At 38.1% G+C, this 23,556-nt stretch overlaps 2 protein-coding genes across 3 annotated transcripts in view; one reads left to right on the top strand and one right to left on the bottom strand.

Annotated features, from left to right (window-relative positions):
* Positions 1–951: 951 nt before the first annotated feature.
* Positions 952–19,244, bottom strand: csnk1da (casein kinase 1, delta a). The gene is made up of 9 exons (XM_017438847.3): positions 18,766–19,244; positions 9,986–10,096; positions 9,296–9,444; positions 6,628–6,856; positions 6,366–6,536; positions 6,084–6,232; positions 4,881–5,049; positions 4,540–4,652; positions 952–4,063 (listed from the first exon to the last, which is right to left on the bottom strand). Exons 1-9 carry the CDS (start codon positions 18,839–18,841, stop codon positions 4,013–4,015), a joined length of 1,218 nt encoding a protein of 405 aa, XP_017294336.1. The 5' UTR covers positions 18,842–19,244; the 3' UTR covers positions 952–4,012.
* Positions 19,245–20,112: 868 nt separating this feature from the next.
* engase (endo-beta-N-acetylglucosaminidase) overlaps positions 20,113–23,556 on the top strand; it is a 12,672-nt gene continuing 9,228 nt past the window's right edge. Inside the window, exons 1-5 of one of the 2 annotated variants that reach the window (XM_017438844.3) lie at positions 20,113–20,372; positions 20,945–21,021; positions 21,105–21,306; positions 21,429–21,577; positions 23,094–23,248. In XM_017438844.3, the coding sequence (XP_017294333.1) occupies positions 20,293–20,372; positions 20,945–21,021; positions 21,105–21,306; positions 21,429–21,577; positions 23,094–23,248 (663 nt within the window). In that variant the 5' untranslated portion in view covers positions 20,113–20,292. The remainder of the gene's footprint in view (positions 20,373–20,944; positions 21,022–21,104; positions 21,307–21,428; positions 21,578–23,093; positions 23,249–23,556) is intronic. The other variant, XM_037978867.1, reaches the window with a different exon arrangement.

Below are 23,556 nucleotides of genomic sequence, written 5' to 3'. Positions count from 1 at the left end.
AATTCACAGATTCAATTCAAACTGAAACACTTCAGTAAAAATTATTCACTTATTCATTGCTAGAGCAAACACACATTGTTCATATAATCCAATCCTTTTTTTGCCTTTTTTCAACCATTTACACACCAATGTGCTAAACAAAACATCTTCGGTTACAGAGGTGATGTGAGAAACGTCCTCACTTTAAAGTATTCTCACCAATTTACTTTCCAACAAGTAAACACCAACCTCTTACATTCACACAGCTTCCTGTTAGCTCTTTATATAAAAGGAGAATGAACCGTAGGAGCTCCATAACATCTGGAGCTGACAGCTCTTTGCCCTAAATGATTACCCGCTGGCAAAAGGCAAACTTTATGTTTTTGTGTCTGTTACCAAAGTATCTCATGAAGCTTTGAGCAAATTTTAATGGAACTTATAGAAAGTAATCTCCGGATTTACATCTACAGCTAATTAACATTTAAAGTCAATGTGGTTCAAGATGGCTGCCAACTGACCTTCAAAATCATAAAAATGTCAATTTTACAAAGATTGAATTAAAATTTAATGTGGTAGTAGCTGAGACTGCTCCACAACACACATTCTGAGCACTAAAAGATCTGCTATTTTGAGTCAACTCTGTTAGCAAAATGTCTTATGAACCACTGGACAGATTTCAGTGAAACTACCAGTAAATAATTATTGGATGTTTGTCTAAAACTGATTCATGTTTAGAACTCAGTTGGTTTTACAGATATTAAAGTAAACTACAATTAAATTAAAATTAGATGTGGTAGTAGCTGAGAGTCAATCCATTATGATATTGCATGAGATCACGCATATTAGTTTCAAGGTTTGACCAAAACAACTTTGTTTCTAATGATCTTAGTTTAAAACTCTGCCATGAAAAGTGGCGAGCGATATGCATTCCTTCCAAGATTGCTAGGCCTTTGATTTCTTTTCATCCACACATACAAGTACTTATTAATTTATTTACATAATTTTAAAATACACAAATACAGTGGCATTACAACTGAGAAGTATCATAAGATGGGAGTGAACAGAAATATTTCCCATGAATCCACAGTAAAGATGCATTGTGGTACATCAATCACCATCTGGTGACCGAAAAAAAAACAAAACTTTTTTTTTACTGAATGAAAAACTGTTCAACCATCAGTAAGACACTCGCTTTTCCACCACTTCTGTTTTTCAAGCCAACAGGTGAAATATATTCAGACAGGAGAAAAAAAAAGAAAAAAAAAAGGTCTTAACAGAATTCCTTTCGGAGTGAAGCATTCCCAGTCCCTCTGTACAAGTCATCGTCCGAGAGCCTACAGCAGCTCTTTGGGACGTGGTAAACAACAACAACAGAACAAACATGGACAAATTACAGCTACAACCCATTCCCCCAGCAACTACTCAAAAACACATTGTATCAGTCTATCACGCTGAGAATTTCTACTTTAAAACCTGCAGGATTCAGATCCATCAACACCATTCTCTACAAAACACTCACTCCACAAAAAACTGGAAAAGCCATCTCTGCCTGCGTCAGGTGACATGCTCAACTTTGTCCATTTTTTACCTGAAATCTTCTGAATGCTCAGATGGTTCAAAGATTAAACTATTTTTTGTCACATTTGCTCTTTTGTGTCTTATCTTCCCGTTTCACTCATGATTGCGGTTTGTACAAATTCACTCCAAAAAACTAATAAAAGCAGTGCAGTTGAATTTTTAATTAAAAAATAATCATCCACACACACTCCTTTATTTAGCTGTTTGTTTAGTTTTCACCATCTGCTGGAACAGGAAGAAGGTCCTGTTAGAAGGAGATACACATTTAAGCCTCTAAACTTGTTTCCTATAACCATAAACTAACTTTACTCAGTACCTCACTAAGCTGCTGGAGACTAGCTGGTTACGCTGTTCATCTCAAAACGTTTGTGGGGCTCTCAATGTCCTCACGCGAGTCTCAGAGGCTCGTAGTGTTTTTGCTTGAGTTTTGAACATGTTCAAAAAAAACTTGTGAGACAAATTTTCTGGTGGTCGACCTTCTTCATGTTGTTTCAGGCGTCTCCAACCCATCTTCAGCTAGGTTCACACCGTGTGATTTTCAGCTGTCTTACACAAAACCTTTGCTCTGTGTGTGTGTGTGGGGGGGGGGGGGGGTTTCAGCGTGATGGGATCACCTACAGCCAATTCAGAACTCACAACTAAAGACAACTTACCATCCCTGTGTCAATAATTGCCTGACCTCTTTTTCCCAGCCACGAGCCACCCACAGCTTTCCTTTTTTCCTCCTCCTTATAATAATTAGTGCTTCAACACGAACACTTAATTTCTTGTTATTGTTGGATGGATACCGCTGTGACGTACTCAATCACAGTCCAGCTTTTATAAAATCTTGCACTGAACAGTGACGCAGGTTTAAAATCTCGAGCTCGCACAGTTTGGCTTGTCCCTGTTGTTTATGTGGTCCAAAAATCACACAGTGTGAGCCAGACATGAAGAGCGCCAGAGCTGTGTTTTAACACCTGAACAGGAGCTCTCCTCTAACAGGAAACACGTCCAGGTCTAAAAACCACACAGATTAGAATAAATAACTCGTTCAAATCTGCCCATCTTTGTTTCAAAAGTTTACTCCAGTAGACTGTTATAAATGTGGGGGCGGTGGCTCGGGTGGGTATGAAGCCAGTTGAGGTGGGCAAAGAAATAATGTAGGTGGCCAAGAATGCAGTTTTTTTTAAAGCCACGCACACAAAAATAAGATGTGATTTTCAAAAATCATTTGCTCAAAATGAGACTGAGTTCACAAACAAAGAATTTAGAAAATGTCTTTTTTTCAGACAATTGCAGGCTAGTCTCGAGCAGCCGCAGCTCAGTGAGATGCTACCTTTTATCGCAAAACGATTCAGTTGCGAACAACTAACTTCTATTCTTGCCTTCCCTTCTCTCGTCCTGTCCTTGCCACATTCTTTAGGATATTCTGGGCATTATCCTGGAACTGAAAGCTGATCAGGAGTAAGGTCCAGGTCAAAAATGGACAAGTTGTGTTTAGATTTCATGAGGAAGCAGATGGACATCTGGACTGAGGTTCAAGATGCAGTGGAGTTAAAAACTTACAAAAAAAAAAAAAAGCAAAAAAGTGTAAATTTAGCTTAAAATAAAACACATGTTCACCCCCCACCTTTTTGAGTGTGTAAAACCCTAAGACAGACCCACACAAATACACACAAAGCCACATCACTACTGACTGGGTTAAAAACATCTCATCCATACGACGTGGACAGACTGAGCTGACTCTGTCTCTGGTCCATTCACAGCTTTTCCACTGCAGTCACAACCTGAAGACACAAACTAAATGTGCTGCGTGTTTCTGGATTTACAACAATGTCCCCCTAAGGACATGAACTACCTGTACTGTTTCAACACCTAAAAACAAAATGAGACAAGGTGTTCAACTTGAGGGATTTCTGAGTATTTTACAGAACAGATAAGAGTTTAGGCACTGTGCTCAAACACTGCCATGATGGAGCACATGTCCACCTGACTCTTTTTTTTTTTTTCCTTTAACTTCTAACGCATCTTTCTCCATTTTCAGACCCCTTTGAGCCTGGTGCAGGAGAAGTTTTAATGCTAAAAAGAGTAAAAACAAGTAAAATTAAAAGCTCAAAGAGAAGATGCCAGAGAAATGCAGATCCATGGCTTCGTCAACAGCGAGGAGGAGTTTCAACATCTTCCATCAGAGAAGAAGAAAGGTTGCTGTGGCTGCTTCTTAGCCAAGATGGTCATTAAGGCAACCAAACTGGTCTCCACCTGCCCATTTCTCTCACACGCACACATATGTACACAACCTACTGTCTGTGCATCTCTTCCTCTGTCAGGTGAACAGATGCACAGCCAGACTCTTGTGCACTGGCAGGAAGTCCACTTGTCATTTCAATGTCTTGTAATTGATGTGGATGTGCATGAGAGTGCTCGTGCTGCAGGTGGTGGATGTTCAGGCCTCCACGATAAAAACAGCCCGATTTCACCGAGGAGCTGCAGACTGGAGGCCGCTGGGTGTGACCCGGGACAGAGCCTGAGACAACGACAACAGAACCAGTACTTTTACAACAATGTTTTTAACAACTGGGAATTAAAAGTAAAACATAACGAGGCATATACCAAACTATACTTTTATATACAATATATTACTTGACTTTCAAGGACGGGTTAATAAGACTAGCTTCAGATTAGCCTGTGAGGACCAAAGTTATGACTTTTACATTTCATTCGTCAACCATTATCCAAGGAGGGTCTCTTGTAATGATGATGTACCAAAAACTAAACGTCTTCTGTTGTATTTTAATTGTTTTGATCATTTTCTTGCAGAAATAAACAGGAACCCAATCATTTTGTCCAAGAGAAGAGGGAAAGTTCTTGTCCTTTGTCGACAAACTGTATGTTTGTCATTTTTTTCTGTGTAAATATGATTAATTTTGTTCTGATAAACGAGTGAGTTTGTGGTTAACAACACTGGATGAGAGGTATGCAGTGTTTTTGTCTGTGTGTTACCTGTGAGGTGGACATGCGGGATGTATCCTGGCGTCCTGTCAGATCTGAGGAGGAGATATTGACAGGTGCTCCACGATGAAGACGCATGCTCACCTTCCTCTCCTTCTCCATTCCTAAAAAGATGGAAACAACAAGGCTCAAACTGCTTCCAAAGTTCCCTGATAACAAACTCAATACATAGATATTTTAGACTGAAGATTTTTTTTTTAAAACTTGGTTTTAAAATGCAGTAAGTTTTAAAAAGTTGACATCTCATTTGAAACCCTCACCAGCAGTGTGTTGTCCAAAATCAAACAAGAAAGAAGAAAACTGTTTTGAACGTGGACAATTAGTGTTCAGACCTGTGTGTGAGGCAGGGTTGAGTGGGGAGGGGGCTGCAGTGTCCTGAGCTGCTCTGGCTCGACCTGAAGCAGAAGCGATACCCCTTGCCCCAGGATTTCTGCTGTGCCTCAGCCTCTCTTCACGATCTCGGCGCTCCCTTTCTGCATCCTCTGCAGCCCTGTTGGCACCCTGGTACACAACATAAAGGTCAACTTTTAACAACACTGCTCATGCTATTCTTTGGAAGTTTTCATTTCCAGCAACAGGAACAAAATCTTGGGGTAGAACAGTTCATAAAATCTATGGTTTGGTGTTATGGTCTTTAGTTTGACACTCAGATTTTTAGTTAAAGTGGCCTGCTTCGGTCTAAAGTTCCCAGTAGTAGATTGGCTGCGCTGTGGCTGCTCTCCAAGCTGATGCTGTCTCTAAGTGGTTGGAAAGGTTTGTGTTGCCAACCAATGTGCAAATGTCATCTGTGCAAACTCTGGAAATACCTGTTTGTGATTAAACTTCTGGAGAGAAGCCACACCAGCTCCATTTAACAGGTTTTTTTGTTTTGTTTGTGGGACAAACTCTTTCATTTTGTTTTTATTTTCAGCCACAGCTTCCTGCTACACTCTGAGGAGCCCTCGACACAGACTGTAGTTTGCTATGATTGGTTCATTGCCGTCTCTGTAGTTAAGCGGACTAGCAAACGATTTGGCTGACGAAAAAACTGCTACGTCACTGCAGATCAGAGAACAGACAGAATATGCCTTATGGAGGATCCTATGATCCCTCTCTCATCAACACTTTCTAATCCTTCACCATCTGACCCGACTGTTGCTCTCTACCTCTTGGTTTCTGACTCAAACACACACAAATGTTAAACACTCTCATGAACAGAGACAGGCAATCCAAATAGTTCAGATTTTTTTTTGTAAACCGTTTTAACCCTAAAATTTTCTGTGGGAGAAAAAAAAAACAAACGACTATGATGCCAATTTGGGAGACAGAACAGATGCTTTCGGAGGAATTTTCTTTTTTGGGGGGCTCTTCATGACTGCCAAATTTCAAACTTAAAACTAAAAGTGACAAACAAATGAAAAAGTCCAATAAATACCTGTGTAGTATTTCAAAGTGTTTTGGCTCATCAGATTTTATGAAGCACGCTACCTAAAACAACTTAATTTCTCTTGATCTAAGATCAGACCACATCCCATTACTTCCAATAGATAACTTACAAATTTGAGCATATTCCAGTCAAAGACGTAGTCGTAGGAGAAGCCCTGTCTGTGGAAGAGGTTCCTGAAGAGCTGGCGGAGGTATGAGTAGTCGGGTTTGTCATCAAACCGCAGAGAGCGGCAGAAGTTCAGGTAGGTGGCAAACTCCGCTGTGAGGAAATGAAGACAAGAGATAAGCGTGAAACCAGTGCTGACGTTAGAAAACAAAACGCATCACGTTTTAAAAAGGAATGATTTGTAAATCTTTTCAGAGTATGTTAGCAGTAAGACAGTTCAACTTACATGGGTAGCCTTTGCAGAGCACCTCAATGGGTGTGGACATTTTCTTCTCACTGATGCGTTCGTACTTCTGTCTCTTGGTGGCAGCTTTGAGGCCTTGCCAGGGAAGAGAACCCAGGTTGAAGTACATGAGGACATACCCCAAAGACTCCAAGTCATCTCGTCTGGACTGTTCTGTAATCCCACACAGGAGGAAGACAGTGAGGCTGAGCAGCCTGCAAGAATTTAACAATTGAATCAGTCACTTCACAGGCGCAGGTCTTACCGATTCCCAGATGTGTGTTTATGGAGGCGTAGCGGGCGGTGCCAGTTAGGTTCTTGTTCTCACGGTATGGGATGTGCTGGTGTGTGCGTGCGTCACGATATTTCTTAGCCAGACCAAAGTCAATGATGTAGACCAGGTTACCCTTTTTGCCAAGCCCCATCAGGAAGTTATCGGGCTTCACGTCTCTGTGGATGAAGTTCTTGGAGTGGATGTATTCAATGCGGCTGATCTAAAAAAACACAAGCAGCAAAAAATTGTTAAACACGATGGATTGAAGGTGTGGTGGGACAATATAGTATGGAAACAATACAGTGATTAGTGATTTATTTTCAACTAGAGTTTTGACTTCTGTCCGCCTGGCACTTAATCCTTGTTATGTAAGCCAGAAGCTCTGTACCATAACCAACAAACTCTAGGACATTCCTAGTTCATGTGGAGTGGTTCTGAGCAGTGTTCTACCTGCGGTAGATTGAAGTCAAATAGATCCTACTTTGGAGAATCAAGAAGAAATTTTTAGGAGTCGTCAAACAAACGCTATGACAGTAGTCATCACCAAAATTTGCTCAGGGCTTAAGATTTTTCTTAAAAGACTGCAAGAGCCAGCCTTTAATGTACCAAAAACACATTTTAATATTAGAAATGGATGAACAATTTTGGTCTGTAATACTTACCTAACCTATTTACATATTTTATGAATTTTTAAGATGTTACTTTTAACTTTCTTGCAAAAGTTAAATTCACTGAGAAAGACTAGTTGGATTTCTGGAGAAATATGTGCACAATACGATCCTGTTAGATGAGATATTTGTGTGTGTTTAATGCATTCCCAGTCTGGATATTGGTGGAAAACACTTGTATGAAACAACAAGATAAATCTTTAGTTTAAATCTTTAGTTTATGTTCAAGGTTAAAAAAAATGTCAAACTTCAAAATTTTTCAAAACAAAGTTGACAGTCAAAAATCACAGCTTTAAATAAATAGTTTAGCTAATTACCTCCAACAAGGTTATGTTTGTTCTGTCTGTTCACAAAATTACTTAAAAACTAATGAACGCATTTTGATGAAACAATTGATACAATTTGGGTGCAGATCCAGACAGGACTATTTTTGAACTTGACTTTGGCGGGAGTGTGCTCTCCGAGTGCTTCTAGACTGAAGTGATGTTTTGTCAAATAGTTAGAACGTTATCAGTCGTGACATCAGTTCACAGAGAAGTCTGTAAACAGAGGAAGATGTTTTCCTGCAGGCTAGTGACTCCTTGCCCATACTGGTGTAAAAAAGATTATTTAATAAGTTAAGTTAGTAAGTTTACTTAACTCATGGCAAACTAACAAGATGTGCTGAGCAGGTAGACAGATTTACTTAATAACACAGATGTTGCTCGGTTGAGAAAACGGCAACAAACCAAAACTGCTTAACGTGATAAAAGGCACCGGTATAGCTAGCCATTAGCCCAATGTCTGTAGTAGGGCTGCAACAACGAATCGATAAAATCGATAAAATTCGATAATTAAAAACATTGGCGACAAATTTCATTATCGATATGTGTCGCGCAATTTATGCGTCACTAACGTTGTCGCGGCAACGGTGACGTCACCCGCAGCGCGTTTGCTGAACAAACTCCGTCCCAAATATAAGTCATTGCTCCGTCCGCTCCGTAAAACAAAAAAACAACAACAAAAAAAAAAAAACTCCGCCCGCTCCGTATGATGATGAAGAAGCTACGGCTCCTCTTCCTCACTGCAACATTACCGTTTTGGGGGGCATGTTTTACTCACTGCAGGTTAGAATCTGCTGAATAGAGTTTTGTGTTTAGTCTTTTTCCGTTGTCTTAAAGTTGTTCAGCAGCAGAACTAGCTCTGGGAGCTCTGTTAGCAGCAGTTAGCATACAGGAAACTGCACGCTGCTTTCAGCGCCACCCGGTGGCATCNTCGTCACAAAGTAATGTTTAGTCATGGGTCGATCACTGTATGCAAGTGAAGAGTGAGGCAACATTCAACTAAATGTACATCTACTTATTTTTGTAATTATTTGTTTTAATGGTACTTGTAGTGTGTGTGTTTAATTGATTTAGTTGTAAGTTTTTTGGAGATGTGAAACACGGGTGGTAAATAAGCTATTGTTATTTTCTGCTTGAGAGCTAAGTATATAAAGTGAGAATGTTGAATTTAATTTATATTGATTTATTTAAAAATAAGAAAGTAGTAAAAGTTTTACATCAACCTACTCCTTTACATACAGATAACTTTTTTATGTGGGCCAAAATGAATGACTGAATGAATGAATTCCAAGACGACCGATTAATCGAGAAAATAATCGCCCGATTAATCGATTATTGAAATTATCGTTAGTTGCAGCCCTAGTCTGTAGGACTTCTTCCTCTTTCTACAGACTTTATTCTCTATGACTGAGGTCTCCGCTGAACATGCACCAACTACTGATAACTGACTGAACATCACTTCAAAAGTAACTATCACCATCATGAGTCTGAACAAGGTGTTGAAGTGTCCTGGTTGTGCCACATGAAGTCCTGAACTTGTCCTAATCAAGCTTTTTCTTGCTTCTTTAATGAAGGAACCGATGTTAAAAGCAAACCAGCTGTTGGCAGTGATCCAACATTTACATCTTTTATACAACCATTACATTCCCATCAAACAAATCCTCTCACCATCTGGTCAGCCAGCAGCAGGACCGTCTTCAGACTGAACTTTCGAGAACAGAAGTTGAACAGATCCTCCAGACTGGGCCCCAGCAGCTCCATCACCATCACATTGTAGTCCCCCTCGGCACCACACCACTTTATTGTGGGAATTCCAACTGAAATAACAAAGGGAGGGGTGGTTACTCAAATAGTTATACTGCTGAAGAAGTGGTTAAATATTATTAAAGCAATATATCAACTAACTAATGGGACATAAATTATATTCTGAGTTCAGTGACAAGCATCATAGAACTGGATGAGAACTTTTTTTGTTTTGATATTTTCCTTTGAGTGTGAATATTATAGTTAAATGAATAATATTAAAAATATATAACCAAGTATACAACATGAGTTATTTTGTTTTGATTTTTAAAAAATCATTTGACTGCATTAACAATCAAGAGCAAAGTTTAAAAGTTATATTTATTAAAAGTAAAATAAGGGATATGTTAACGCCCCCAAAAGACAATTAATTTGTCCTAAGAATAACAGACTACAGCATCAATAGGCCTTTACATTGCCTGCGGTGTTTGGGCCTAATTATTTCCTTTTCAGACGACAATGTCAGACGGCTGGCAGCTGGTACACAGAATTAAGTGGTTGTACATGATAATGAATTGAAAACAACTGCTTTGTGTGTGAATGATTGTATAATACCTCCTCCCTGCATCATCTTATAGATTTTGCTCTCGATGTGGAGCTGTGGATGTTTGGTCTTCACACATTCCAACTTGATGGCCACCTCTTCTCCAACTGAGATATCAGTACCTTTAAAGACAGACGGACAGACAGACAGACAGGTTAACTAAGTGTAAACGCAGGCTACTTTTGTTTTAGAGGTCTCTAGCTTTTCATGAGTATATCTGATTTCTAAATGTCTACTTTGCAGCTTGGAGTAAGGACCAGACGCCATCTTGGGCAGGGCTGCTGTGTTTCTATCTTTAACATTTGCAACATTTATCTTTAAATGTGGTTTGCCATTATCTAATTAAAAACAAAAAAGATTTAAAGTTTGTTTAATAGGTAAGAGAAAACAAAGATAATTTGTTAAAGTGGAGAGAAACAGTTTAGACGTACAAAGAAGTCCCAATGTCAGCTGGTAATAAAAAGGAAAAACTTAGTGTACAGTACCCTGTTCTTCTGTCATGTACCTACTTGTATGTACGGCTCAAATTCATCATGACTATCGTTAAATTTCACATCCCCCTTTACAGCCCAAGGGACTCTGGGAGACAGCTCCTGAACGGATATATTTATTTGCTTGGGCAACTTTCCATCTTAACATGGTAACGAGGTCCAGTCCGTTCCCTTCACTCAGAGAAAAACTGGACACCAGCTTACGTAATCCCATTTCTGCCCGTCACGTGTGTGCACACACAGTTCAGCTGTGTAAGCCAACGGCAGCACTGATGGAGCGCCATTGATTTCTCCACACGTCATCTGGCAGCAAACACACAGCAGGGTGTGGCCCGCTCTTACCCCCGCACCACTGAGTGCACGCAAACAGACGCTACAGCAGACTTATGTAAGGGCAGATAATAACAGCGTGAGCTCGCATGTTATGCACATGATGTCGAAGATAAAAAGATTAGGCAGATCAAGAGAGGGAAACCTGAAACTTCTGAAACAATATCAGAGTTAAGCATTTAAAGCATGTGTGTATGTTTACTTAAACACAAGCTGAAGTAGTTTATTTAAGTAAATAACATCTTAAAAAGTTTTAACACATCTCAAAGCTGCTAAAACTTTATGATCCCGGAGCCCTGTGTTTCACTTTGCCCTCTTGCGTCACAGGAATGTGATTTGTCTGAACAGATTTTTCTAGGGAATGCACCCCCCTTCCTTCTTCTCACATAGAAGCACTGTGTTATTTGTCCAACAAAATCTTCAAACTAAACGCTGGGTGTGTTTTTTTAATCTTGTGCTGTTGCTGCCAAAACATGTTCGGACACGTCGCTCCACAGTGTTTTATGAACAGTAACATAGGAACGCTACGAGGAAGAACATTTTAAATATGCAAACATCTGAAAATATTTAAATAGACTCCAAAACAGTCTTGTTATTAAATAAAAAAGGCGTAGACTTTCACTCATGACTTCGACCGTTTACTGAGGCACACAATCGTTTCCATTTTCATCCTCACAGCATGATGATGAAAATGAAGATCGAAACTCAGCTGATCAGAACAACTTTCAGGTCAGACATTCAGATCGTTCACACTGTCGTCACGATCTGATGATAAGAGCACTTTAAAAATCCCCATTGATAAATACAGTAAACAATGTGGGAAGTGTGAACTTGCGTTCTGCATAGAGAATGCTCAAGTTTGTGGATCATCTGCTGCTGGGGTGCTGGTGCGTCAAATGGTACTGAACTGTTAATGGTGGACGGAGTTACTTCACACGGAGGAAAAACCAGAAACAACGACACAAGATCAGGGAAAAAGGAGTCATTAGTTTTATAACTGAATCATCAGCCCCATTGGGTCTGATCACGTCTTAGTAATCCAACTGACGATAACAAAATAATTGCAGTGCTAGTTTTGCTTTTTAACGGACTCCGCCCTGTTAGCATACACTGCTGGAGCCTTTTCATTTCGCTGAGATATCACAAACTCAGTATCTGTTACACAAGTTCTGGTCTGACCAGTAACAGCCCGAGGCAACATTTTATAAGGCTGCGACTTCACAGCCCCAAACAGTTTTCACACTGGGAATCATTTGGCGTACACATTCACACATGTCTACACCCGTGTTTGGAAGCAACAAAATTATGTTTTTTAGATGATGAATAAGGTTGTCTAACAGTGTGTTGGCATACAGTGTGGTATAAACACTGACCCAACTTTTCCAGAGTTCAGCCAATGTTTTAATTTCCAATGGCTTTCTAAAACTGTCAGGAGTAACAATTGTTCAACATTGTGTTCATAAGTCTTTAGTTTTTTGGAAAAAAGCTCAATACAGACAAAGATGTCAGGTTTCCCATGTCTCTAACCAGTAAATAAAGATGACTGAGAAATTTGCACACTTTATTGTGGTATTTTTATATTAAATTTAAGTTTGTGTATTTTTTATTTGTTGGTAATTTTTTTATAATTATGTGAACCAGACAGGTTTTTACAACCACAAAATGTTGGGAGGTTTGTGTAAATCATAAATTTAAAACTGAATGTAGTAATTTACAAATCTCATAAAGCTATATTTTATTGACAATGAAACAAATGTTTAAGCTAGGAAATTGTACTATTTGTTTTTTTGTTTTATTTTTTTGGGGGGGGGGGGTTACTTTTGAATTTGATGGCAGCAACACATTTCTACTTAGCATGTTTACTGCATAATACCAGACAAAAGACAAAATTAAATTGTTATTTGCAATTATTTATATCAAATACTTGCCTATTAAAATTTTAGAAACACGACAGCTTTTAAGTTTAATTAGTAACCCAGATGCTGATTAATAAACCCAATGAAAACAAACAGAATTGTAGAATTTGAAATTAAAAACAGAATTTACAGTAAAAAGCAAAATGTTGCAAATTTTGATAATGTGTAGTTTTTGTTTGTTTTTGCAATGATTGTGTGTAATTTTGGCAGAACAGACAGAGCGGAACTAACATTGATTTAGTACCTTTAGAATTTGAATTTATGTTTTACTTTTAACAACATCAGTTTACATTTGCAGCTGCTATCAGTTTCAGTGTGTGTGTGTGTGTGTGTGTGAGGCTAGAGAAGGCCCAGTTGTGATGCTTCTCCACTCATCACCAGATACAGTTCTGCTATAGAGCACCACTCCCCAAAGTTTCCTTTCCCTCTTGCCTTGAATATTTTTCTAGCTCCACCCTTCGACTGTAGGCCAGATTCCCCAGACAGATACTTGAGGTTTATATTTATTTTTGATGGGGGAGATTAAAGGTAAGCTGTGGACTGGGTGATTGGACAAATACATTGACCTTCAAAGATTAGAGTCCATCAGGCAAAAGGTGTTTTTGTGGATGATATTTCTGCATTTTGTTTTTCCTTCGCTAGTTCAAGTTTCCCTTTCATGAGTTTTGACCTGTAAATGACTGTACAATTTAAATTTTAACTCTAACACTATGTAATCCACCTTGATCGTGTGCAGTCCACCTCATTGATTTCCAGCAGCAACATCTCTAACCTTTAGTCAGGTGCCGGTCCTCAGTCTGACACCTGAGTCACTGTTTTATGGCTCAGCAAAGATCTACAAGGTTTACTTGTTTTATTTGGCAACTGTTTGTGAAAAAGTAATCTTGTCATAACAAAAAAATACATAAATAAAAACTGACCAACGACAAAATGCAGTTAAAAATTATTTTATACAAAATAGTTGTTTAAGGTAAAAGTATAAGAGTCTGCAGGCATCTGCATAAAGGACAAAAAAAAAAAACAAAGAACAATTGTAACTTTTTATTAATTAAAACATCATCTGAATGTCTCTAAGTGTGAGGCAGACTTGGCCCTTGCACTGTGTAACAAACTCTTCCTAAATAAAAAAAACTAGTGAAATAACCTTATGTGATTTATGCGTTTAGTTTATCAGTTCATAAACACTTCTACCGCCCAGGAAAAAATACCTTTTAGAAAAATAATAATTTACAAATGATCTCACAGTAAACAAATAATTACATAAGGTCATGAAGGCAGGGAACCTGCAGTGTAATTCCAAACTATTATTGAATTTTAATTTAGATGTGATTTCTTTAAAATATATTATGTTTACAAATGTCAAGAAGTTACATGTAAAAGGGGCAAATAGTTTTAAACAAATTTATTCATCAATGTTATTAATAACCAGAACTTTATTCTTTCACCATGTTTAAAGCAGCACAATGATAGCCTGATATCAGACAGAAATGTCACATGATAATAAACAACAGGATGAAGCAGTCTGTTTTAGGATGGAGTTTCAGGCTGCTCTTTAGACTTTTGGCCTCCAGATGTCATCAAACAGGACTGTGTTGAAAAGCTTCCAGTAATTAACCCTTTTTTAAACCGAGCTTCAGTTGACCATCACTTGTTATCGGTAACAGCTGCCTGCTGTGGCGCTCTCATCCCTGATTTCTGACAGTGCATCAAGACGCACCAAGGATGGACAGGCTTTATGGCTCTAAACCCCAATTTTCTCCATTGGTGCTTATTCTGTTATTTTAGCTTTAAAGTTTTGTCCAAAACAATGAAGCCAGTTAAGGTTTCTAACTGAACTAACAATACTTCTGGGGACACTTTTCTTCCTCCTAGTGTTGTCGCTCTCAACGCACTGCAGCTCATCGGGAATATAAGTTGTTTCAAGATATTTTTCTTGCAGGTTCCAGCTTTCAAAAATATCTCGTTGGGACAAAAAGGACATTTCAGAAGTTACCCATGTCTGTTCTTGGCATAAATTTGTCTCGTTTTAAAACCAAGCTTGAAGTCACATGTGCAAATATATCACGACTCACCAGTAGTTGGACTGATGATAGCCGATTATAATTCCCTAGCCTATCACCCAACCCTACTGTCCAAACTCCTAAAGTCCCTGGGAGGTTAGGGGCGCTGTGCAGGAGGCCGGCAGGTGAGGGCTTTGGCATCTCCATCGGCCTCAGTGTTTGGTGACGTGCAAACAAGTACAGAAGTTTATTAATTTATTACATACCACGACCTTCACGAGGGGGCCATGCAGTGCTGTTTGGGGGNGGGGGGGCTTTGGAAACGCTCACATCTGTTTTAGGGGACACTTTGTCCCAGTTGAGCTGAAAGCTGTCCAGCTAAACATCCGGTGAAAACAATAAGTTCATGTCAACAAAACGACGTAGCAGCCTCCACCTCAGTGAATCCAATATCGCAGTTATAGTTGTAAAATTTATTTTTTGTGTGATTTTTAAGTTCATTGGTGAAGCACTTATTATCCAAAAGGATTTACTTTCTATCCTCACATGAAACACGTGAAGTACTTCATTTTCCAAAAAACAGTTATGGATTTTAGACAAACTTTCAAGCACTTAAATAAAGCTTTGAACATTATTGATGACTTGAAACACTTTTTTGATGGATGTTCATTCAAATGTGTTATTACTGATGAAATTGGATATTTTAGTATTTAATTGTTTTACTTTTATTCATAAACCTAATAAGAAGGCATGATGTGGAAACAAAATGTGGTTACATTATATAACATGAAAATTCAAAAAACTGAATTTGAGAAGAAATAAAATAGAACTTGTGTTTGTTGGTGTGTGTATGTGTGGGGGGGGGTCCATAGGACCCTAACAAGAGTTGATATTTTAGATGGGGACATCTTTGTTTCCTTGAATTTCCTCAGATTTTTTTATGCAAGTTTTTAAAATGTTTTTGGCTTATTGGATGGATATAAACAACAAATGAGCAACATGTCTTACCGTAAGACTTCTGAAACAACAGCAGGGTAAGTGATATACCAGAACCACGCACTGTTCTTACTCATTAACACTTTACAACACATTAGTCATCAGCCACTCAGACAGGAAAGAATTGAGAGCCAAGAGAAGACAAAAATCAAAAAACAAATAAAAAAACCCAAACAGATTATATAAGAGTTTGGCTGCTGTCAATATCAAACTGAACAGGTTATGTAGAAGAATCTTAGATTTGCAAGATTTAACTAAACATCACTTTTATAAAACAACATCAATAAGCTAATCCTCCACAGCCATGGCATGGTGACTATGCTTTAACCAAGTCTGCAAAATTAACTTTTATAGATTTCCTAATGTCTTATTTTACTACAGATGCTGGTGACAGATTATTGTAAGGACCTTTAGGTTACAGTGCCAAACACACCAATTAGCACAGTTTATGAGCAGAAATACAACATTAGACAGAGCCATCTTTGTCCACACTGTGAAATAATAATAATTGAAAAAATTTACAAAACCCTTTAAAATGTGATTTTGAGAGAAAATTTGAGACCTAGATTATTAGTATTTCCTCTTTGGTCTAAACTAGAATACTTAATATTACAATAACAACATCCATTGTGATAAACCCATCCATTGTGATTAACATGCAGAACATGACTGCATGGTCCTTCAGATATAAAGACCCATAATTTATTGCAGTAATGATGCTGCTCCTACTGATACTGCAATGACAACAATTTTTATATATATATTGTGCAGCCTTGGTAGTGGGTGGGTCTCATTTGTGATTTAGAACATAAACAATACTACTACTACCACTACTACTACTAGCAGTGGGGGAGGGGGGTAAAATCTATTTTTAGATTAATTGCAGACCTGGAAGACTGAGTCAAATGTCAAAATTCAATTTTGTTAATGTTAATCTGAGCTGCCTCTTTAACAGAGTCAGCAGAGTCGTCGTTGCCTGGTGCCATTTCTCCCAACATAGACACCGTAGCTTCTTGTTGTAGTGAAGCTGTGAGTTTTCACATCTTTATGGTCTTTTCTTCTCTGATCCCTGAAGAATATCTGTCTTTAAGTAGTAGTTGAAGTGATCATAACATGAATGTGTTTAGTAATTTATATAATAATGATTAGTAATCATTTGTGTATGAATTTCAGAGCTAATCATGTTAGCTTTTATATGGTGTTTTCAATGTAAAGTTAGCATCTATGCTAACTGTAGGTCAGCAGTCTGTGAATAATAGGAGTTTTTAACATGTTATTATGCATAAAAATATACGAGTCAGTGTTTATATGAAATAAGCTCAGGTCTCCCTTGAAAAAGATCTGTGAGCTCAGTGGGATTTGCCCAGTTAAACAAAGGTTAATAAATACAATTCAGGCTTCAAGATAATCAAAATTCATCAATAATCATTTTATAATTGCATTGCAGCCCTCTGAATCATAACTGAATCAAATCGTGAGGTGCCTAAAGATTACTAATATCAATTTATAGATATGACTCATAGCTCGACAAACTCTTTCTACCACAATAAAAAAAAAAGAAATAAAACGTAGAGATATGCAACCAGTGGAAAATATTCAAAAACAAAACTTCTTGGTTCAAAGAAAAGATTTTAACCTTAAAAATATATATAAATACATCATAAAGAACTACTATCAATTAGTAAGATATGTGGAAAAATATATTTAGTTTAAGATCTCCCTAGTTATCATTATCTATAGACTAAAACTAGTAAGAAAGGACATGGCAGGTACACTACATATACAGCAAACCTAATGACATCATTAAAAAGATGTCAACGCCATCAGTAAACAAGCAGGTCAGTCAACTCTGTCAAACTAAAAAAAAAAAAATTTCAGTTTCACTCCATGCACACCAAGATGATCATCGAAAACACACAGAATTATCTGAAATAACTGCACAAAGGACATTTTGCACCAGCTGTTTAGGAGAAACAAATAAAGTCTGACCTTAGAGCCTTTCTTTGAGTTTTTAGTTCATTTTAGGCTGTCTGATGAATGCATTTAGTTTGGCGCCTCTTGCTTCAACATCTGCACGCTGAACTTTTAAAGGTTCCCAACAAAAAGTTCTCCATCGTCCAAAACGCGTGCACCTGGACAGAGCTACTTTGTCCCTTTTGTTAACTCACTACATGAGGTCAGATGGGACCTTGAAGGGCCAGTTTCAGTTCTTTGTGGCAAATGGTGGCAGGTCATATGTTGGGTTGAGATCTGCATCACTACATCTACACCATGACCCTTAATCTCCTATTTATAGCAGAGGTCCAAGTTGAAGTCAGAAATGTGATCAGCTGTTGCCAGAAGCCACTTAAGGATGAATTACACCAAATTTAATGGTGCCAGTGGCATAATACATGTAAAATTAAGACAGGTGTGTTGTTTCTTGTTTGTTGTTGACTTTCTATCTGCCCAGGACTTTCTCACTCTCAACTTACAGTTACTGATATATAGCCATATCCAGAACAATTTGTGCAGTGAACATCCTGAAGAAAACTTAATATAAGGTAAACAAAACAGTAGAGATCTAATCGACGAACAGTGGCCAAACCTCGGATGATAAATCTCTCACAGTAATTTATAAATGAGATTATATAACCATGATTGTGTCAGCTTGTGCTCGTCAGGCTTAATGCTAAGACCTCAGCTTCATTGTGGTCACAGACTTCACAGGCAGAAGCAGAAAACACTGACAGCTTCCGTATTTGTCCTCACGACGTCCATTGTGACAAAAAGGCAGAACCGTAGGAAATAAATGGCTCCCTGAGCGGAATATCAGTTTCCTGTTCAGTCTTTTGAAAACAATCAAATTAAAGAGATAACCAATGTCTGTGCTAGCTGGCGAAAAAACGCTAGCCTGGCAGATAATGTTGCTAACATTGACCACCGAACAGCTGACTGACTGTCGACTCGTTTGGAAAACTAAAAGGGGAACCAGTTGTCCAACTCTTCTCTCTTTTCGTCTCGAACAAACCAGAACAGCAAACAGACATGACGGGAAGTTTAAAAAGACAACACATACCCAAGTAGATGTCTCCGAAGGATCCACTTCCAATTTTTCTGCCCAGTCTGTATCGGTTTCCGACTCGCAAATCCATGTTAAGTAATCTGTAGAAGGCTAGCAAGCGCGCTCGCTAGCTCCAAAATACTTAAATTATGTTCAGGGTTTAAAGCGCTTAGTCGAATAACAATGATTAAACCCGAAAAATCTGACACGAAAAGCCTGTTCGAGCGAGTATTTCGGTCTTCTGTACTTTGTCTCCGGTTGAAGTCGGCTCCCACAATCTTTCGCCTCTTCTTTCAAAACACTCCTAACATCATATTTTAACAATACGTAGATCGTTAGAAAGGTCAAAGTGTCTACTTTCTGCTCTTGCCGTTTTTAATATCGGTACGCGCTAATTTTCCACGGATGAAGATGGATTTTGAACGGGTCCCGATCGCGATTTCACTCGGGTTCTTTGGCTCTAACGGATGCTGGTCTATGTAGGGAGGACCTTGTTCAGCAATATGCTGGCTGTGTCTGACGTCACATCCTGTCTAGATTAACGGGGAGGAGATGTTCAGAGAGCATATCAGATTAGATACTTCAATATACATCACTGTCAGTAACAAGACCCGTAAATGTACTGACAAAATATACATTTTAAACACATTTATGCTCTTTTTTCAATATTCAATCGGACATATAGTTACTAAAAGTGTTTATTATATAAAAGCTAAGTGTTGGTTATGAATAACGTGAAGATTTTAAAGTTTTTCCTGTTACAAGTACAAGTAAATTTGTTTAGATACTACAAACTAATACCTTTCCGATATGCGACACTTGCAATACTCGAATTGTTTTTTGCTATATAAACAGTTTTATCTCTTGCTGAAATGCTTACACTGAAACAGTACTTTGTCAAATAGCCTTTAAGTATTTATGGAGAGAGCGTGAAACCATAATGGTTGCCTGATTTGTTCTGACGCTTGCGGATCACTGCTAGAAACCAGTCTTTTCAAAACAAGAGTCTCTGGTCCGCACAACAACAAAAGATTGTTTCCTTTGTCCTCCTTGGCTTCAGTCGATCTTCCTGTGGGCCGAGAGAGAGTCGATAAAAATAAACAGTAAACATAAACTTGTACACTCATACATTCTAAATACGTATTTTTACTCCAATAGTTAAAACATGAATGTACATGTTAATGGAAACTGTACTCGTGTATTAGGCGTAAAAATATAAAACTGTTACTTCATTTTTATATATTTCGCTTTTATTTTGAAGGACTGAAAGAGGATGTTACAGTTTCCTGTAAAACATGAAGAAATAACCAATGAATTAATATAAGTCATTGAATTAAACCATCTCGAACCACACTCTATACCAGTAAGGTGGCGGTAAAGCACACCACAAGTTGTTTGCCAACCGCCATTAAACACCATAAGAAGAAGAAGAAGAAGAAGAAGAAGAAGAAGAAGAAGAAGAAGAAGAGGATGTTACAGAACCGACTTTTCATGTGTTTCCTGTTGTAGTTTACCAGCCTTGTTGCTAATGCTACCAACAGAATGGCGTTAAGTGGTAAAGAAAACCAACATTTGATAGAAGAGACTGTAGAAAACAGGGAGAAGAAAAGTGAAGACGGCCGGTATTGAACTAAAAGCTTGTTTCTTGTTGACGTTTTGTTACTTGATGGTAACAAACGACTTCATCATCATGTCCGGTTTGCGGAAGAGTCAATTTCCTTTTAATTTCTGAAGTTAATAACTTTTGTCAGGCACTTTTGTGAGGAGATGTGTAACTGAGACAAAAGGTCACTTGCTAAAACATTTTGTACTTAAGTTTCTAGATTGTTTGAAGATCATGAAGTTTAATGGCTTGATAATTGCCTGTTAGCAAAATATCTTATGAACCACAAGATGGATTTTAATGAAACTTTCAGGCAATAATTATTGGATGTACATCTACAACTGAATAATCTTTTGAGCCAATCTAATTCAAGATGGTTACCATAGCTAATCAACATTAGTTAACACAAACATGGCTATAACCTAGTCCGTTTTACAGATAATGAGCTCAAATTTATTGTGGTAGTAGCCGAGAGTCTTTAATTCACAACATATACTCTGAGTGTGAGATCTTGACTTATCACATACGTTTGAGCACCATGTTGTTTTCAAGGTATGACCAAAACAGCTCCAACTCTTACATTTTCTCCAGGTTGGAGTCTTGTTTGGATCAACCTTTGGAATCAAGCATTTTTGAGGTCATCAAGTATACGCCGCCTCTTCTGCCTGGTTGGTCGACCGCAGTTAGAAAGTGGAAACAGTTTCTGTTGATGTGTATTATCAAGCTTATAATTTCTTGTGTTCTGTTCCAGCTAAACATTATGACGAAGAGACCACCGAACCGATCACCTGTGGTCTTTGCTCATTGGAAAAGTTGTTGTCCTGGAGTCGAATTGAGGCGAACCCCTTCAATGTGGCGGTAGTTCCTCTGGCTCCTCGGGAGCCTCTTCTGGTCAACTGTCTGCGTCGGACTTTGGTGTCCCATGATATGATGGGTGGCTACCTAGAAGACAGGTATTTACTGATCATTGATAAATAATTTCTGCCTTGTTTGTCCCCTTTTTAGAAGTTCTTTTTCTTGTGCTTGCCTTCATATTCATGTAACAACTAAGTTTATGCTTCCTTGTCTTTTCAAGGTTTATCCAGGGCACAAGTGCTGACAATCTATATGCCTTCTACCATTGGCAGTATATAGATATTTTCAACTACTTCACACATCACTTGGTTTCTATTCCTCCTGTTGTTTGGACCAATGCTGCCCATAAACATGGAGTCCTTGTTCTTGGTGAGCCAAAAGCAGCAGTATCATATGAACAAGCCCAGTTTAGTCTGTTGAAGTTGTATTTTAAATACAACCTGCCTCCGGATTTGGGGCAGTATGGTTATGCAGCTGTTACCTTACAGCAAGAAGGTTCTGGGGTTGAACCTACTGGTTGACCTTTCTGTAGGTAATCTGCACAAAATGTATATGCACTGATATTCTCTGGGTGCTCCATTTTCTCTCGTGTTCAGTTAAACGGACTGTAGGAATGATGTAGCTCTGAAATACACCACTGCTGAATCTATTCAGAGTGTGTTATTCCTGTCATTTGTTTTTAGGAAAGACTGTAGTCCCCTGTGGACCGAAACAGAAGAAGGCTGATATACAACTCCAATTCAGAAAATGTTGGGTTGTTGTGTAAAATGTAAATAAAAACAGAATGCTATGATTTGCAATTCTCATAAACCCATATTTTATTAACAGTATATAGTAAATATATCTCATGCTGAAACTAAGAAATTGTATTATTTTCTGAAATAAATAATAAATAAGGTACAGTAATTTTGAATTTTATGGCGGCATCTCATCTCCAAAAAGTTGGACAGGGGCAACAAAAGGCTGTGAAAGTAAGGAGTGCAAATAAGAAACAGCTGTAGGAGCATTTTGTGACTAATTAGAGTCAGATAAATGGGAGGACTTGGTATAAAAAGAGCATTTTAGAGGCTGAATCTCTCAAAAGTAAAGATGGGCAGAGGTTCGCCAGTCTGTGAAAAACAGCATCTAAAAAGTGGACCAATTTCAGAAAGATGTTTCTTAATTGAAATTTAGGAAGAATAGCTCAGGATCTGAAGTCAAAAGATTTCAACAATCTGGAGAAATCTCTGAGCTCAAAGAACAAGGCTGAAAGTCAATATTTGGTTATCTGTAACCTTTGGGCCCTCAGGGGCCACTGCATTAAAAACATGTCTTACATCTCTGCATGGACTCAGGAACACTTCCACAGATCATTGTCAGTAAACACAGTTCACTGTGATACCAACAAATACTGGTTAAAGAATCCTCCATCAGACCAGAATGGGACAACATTCCCTCTAAAACCTCCAGCAGCTGCTCTCCTCAGATTTTTAGATGTTTACAAACTGATGGTAAAAGAAGAGGACAGGCTTCACAGAGGGAGACATGGACTTGTCTCAACTTTTTTAAGATGTGTTGTTGCCATCAAATTCAGAATTAACTTGGTTCCCCCCCCTAAAATTACTTTTTTAGTGTAGTTTAAACATTTAAAATGTTTACTATGTTTCACATGATCCTCAGTGAACAAAAAAGGGGTTTTTGTGATTTGAAAATCATTGCCTTCAGGTTTTTTTTTACGTTTTACACAATATCCCAACATTTTTGAAAATGGAGTTGTATGAAAAACAGATGAGCTTTGGAGTTCAGTTTTGATTCCTAAACAAACTCAAATACTATTCAGGCCTGAGTTTTCAGGTTTTTCTGAAATCTGAAACATTGCTGTGTGATTGGTCTTGTTTTTTTTTAGGCACTTTTATCACTGAGTGGACCAAAGGAGCTGCAACCTGCGAGGCCTTTCTGAAAGATGAGGAGTCCTATCGGGCCGTGGCTGATAAACTAGTCCAGATCAGTCAATATTATGGCTTTGAAGGCTGGCTCATTAACATAGAGAACACCCTCAGTGTAAGTACAAGTTCTCCATCTGTCATCACCACAACACTTCTTATCGCTCTCTGTCAAAGGCAGAAATGTTTTTGCCCATGTCTTTGTGTCTTAGTTTGTAAGATTAGCTAAATATCTCTGGACAGATTTTAGCAAAAGCTTTCAGGAAGTAATTTTTGGATGTACAGGTGCTGGTCATAAAATTAGAATATCATGAAAAAGTAGATTGATTTCAGTAATTCCATTTAAAAAGTGAAACTTGTATATTATATTCATACATTACATACAAACTCATATATTTCAAATGTTTATTTCGTTTAATTTTGATG

Source organism: Kryptolebias marmoratus, linkage group LG12, assembly GCF_001649575.2.
Source record: "Kryptolebias marmoratus isolate JLee-2015 linkage group LG12, ASM164957v2, whole genome shotgun sequence".
In the NCBI taxonomy this organism is placed as follows: Eukaryota; Metazoa; Chordata; class Actinopteri; order Cyprinodontiformes; family Rivulidae; genus Kryptolebias; species Kryptolebias marmoratus.
Note: the sequence above shows the minus strand (reverse complement) of the source record. Positions and strands in the feature narration are given on the sequence as shown.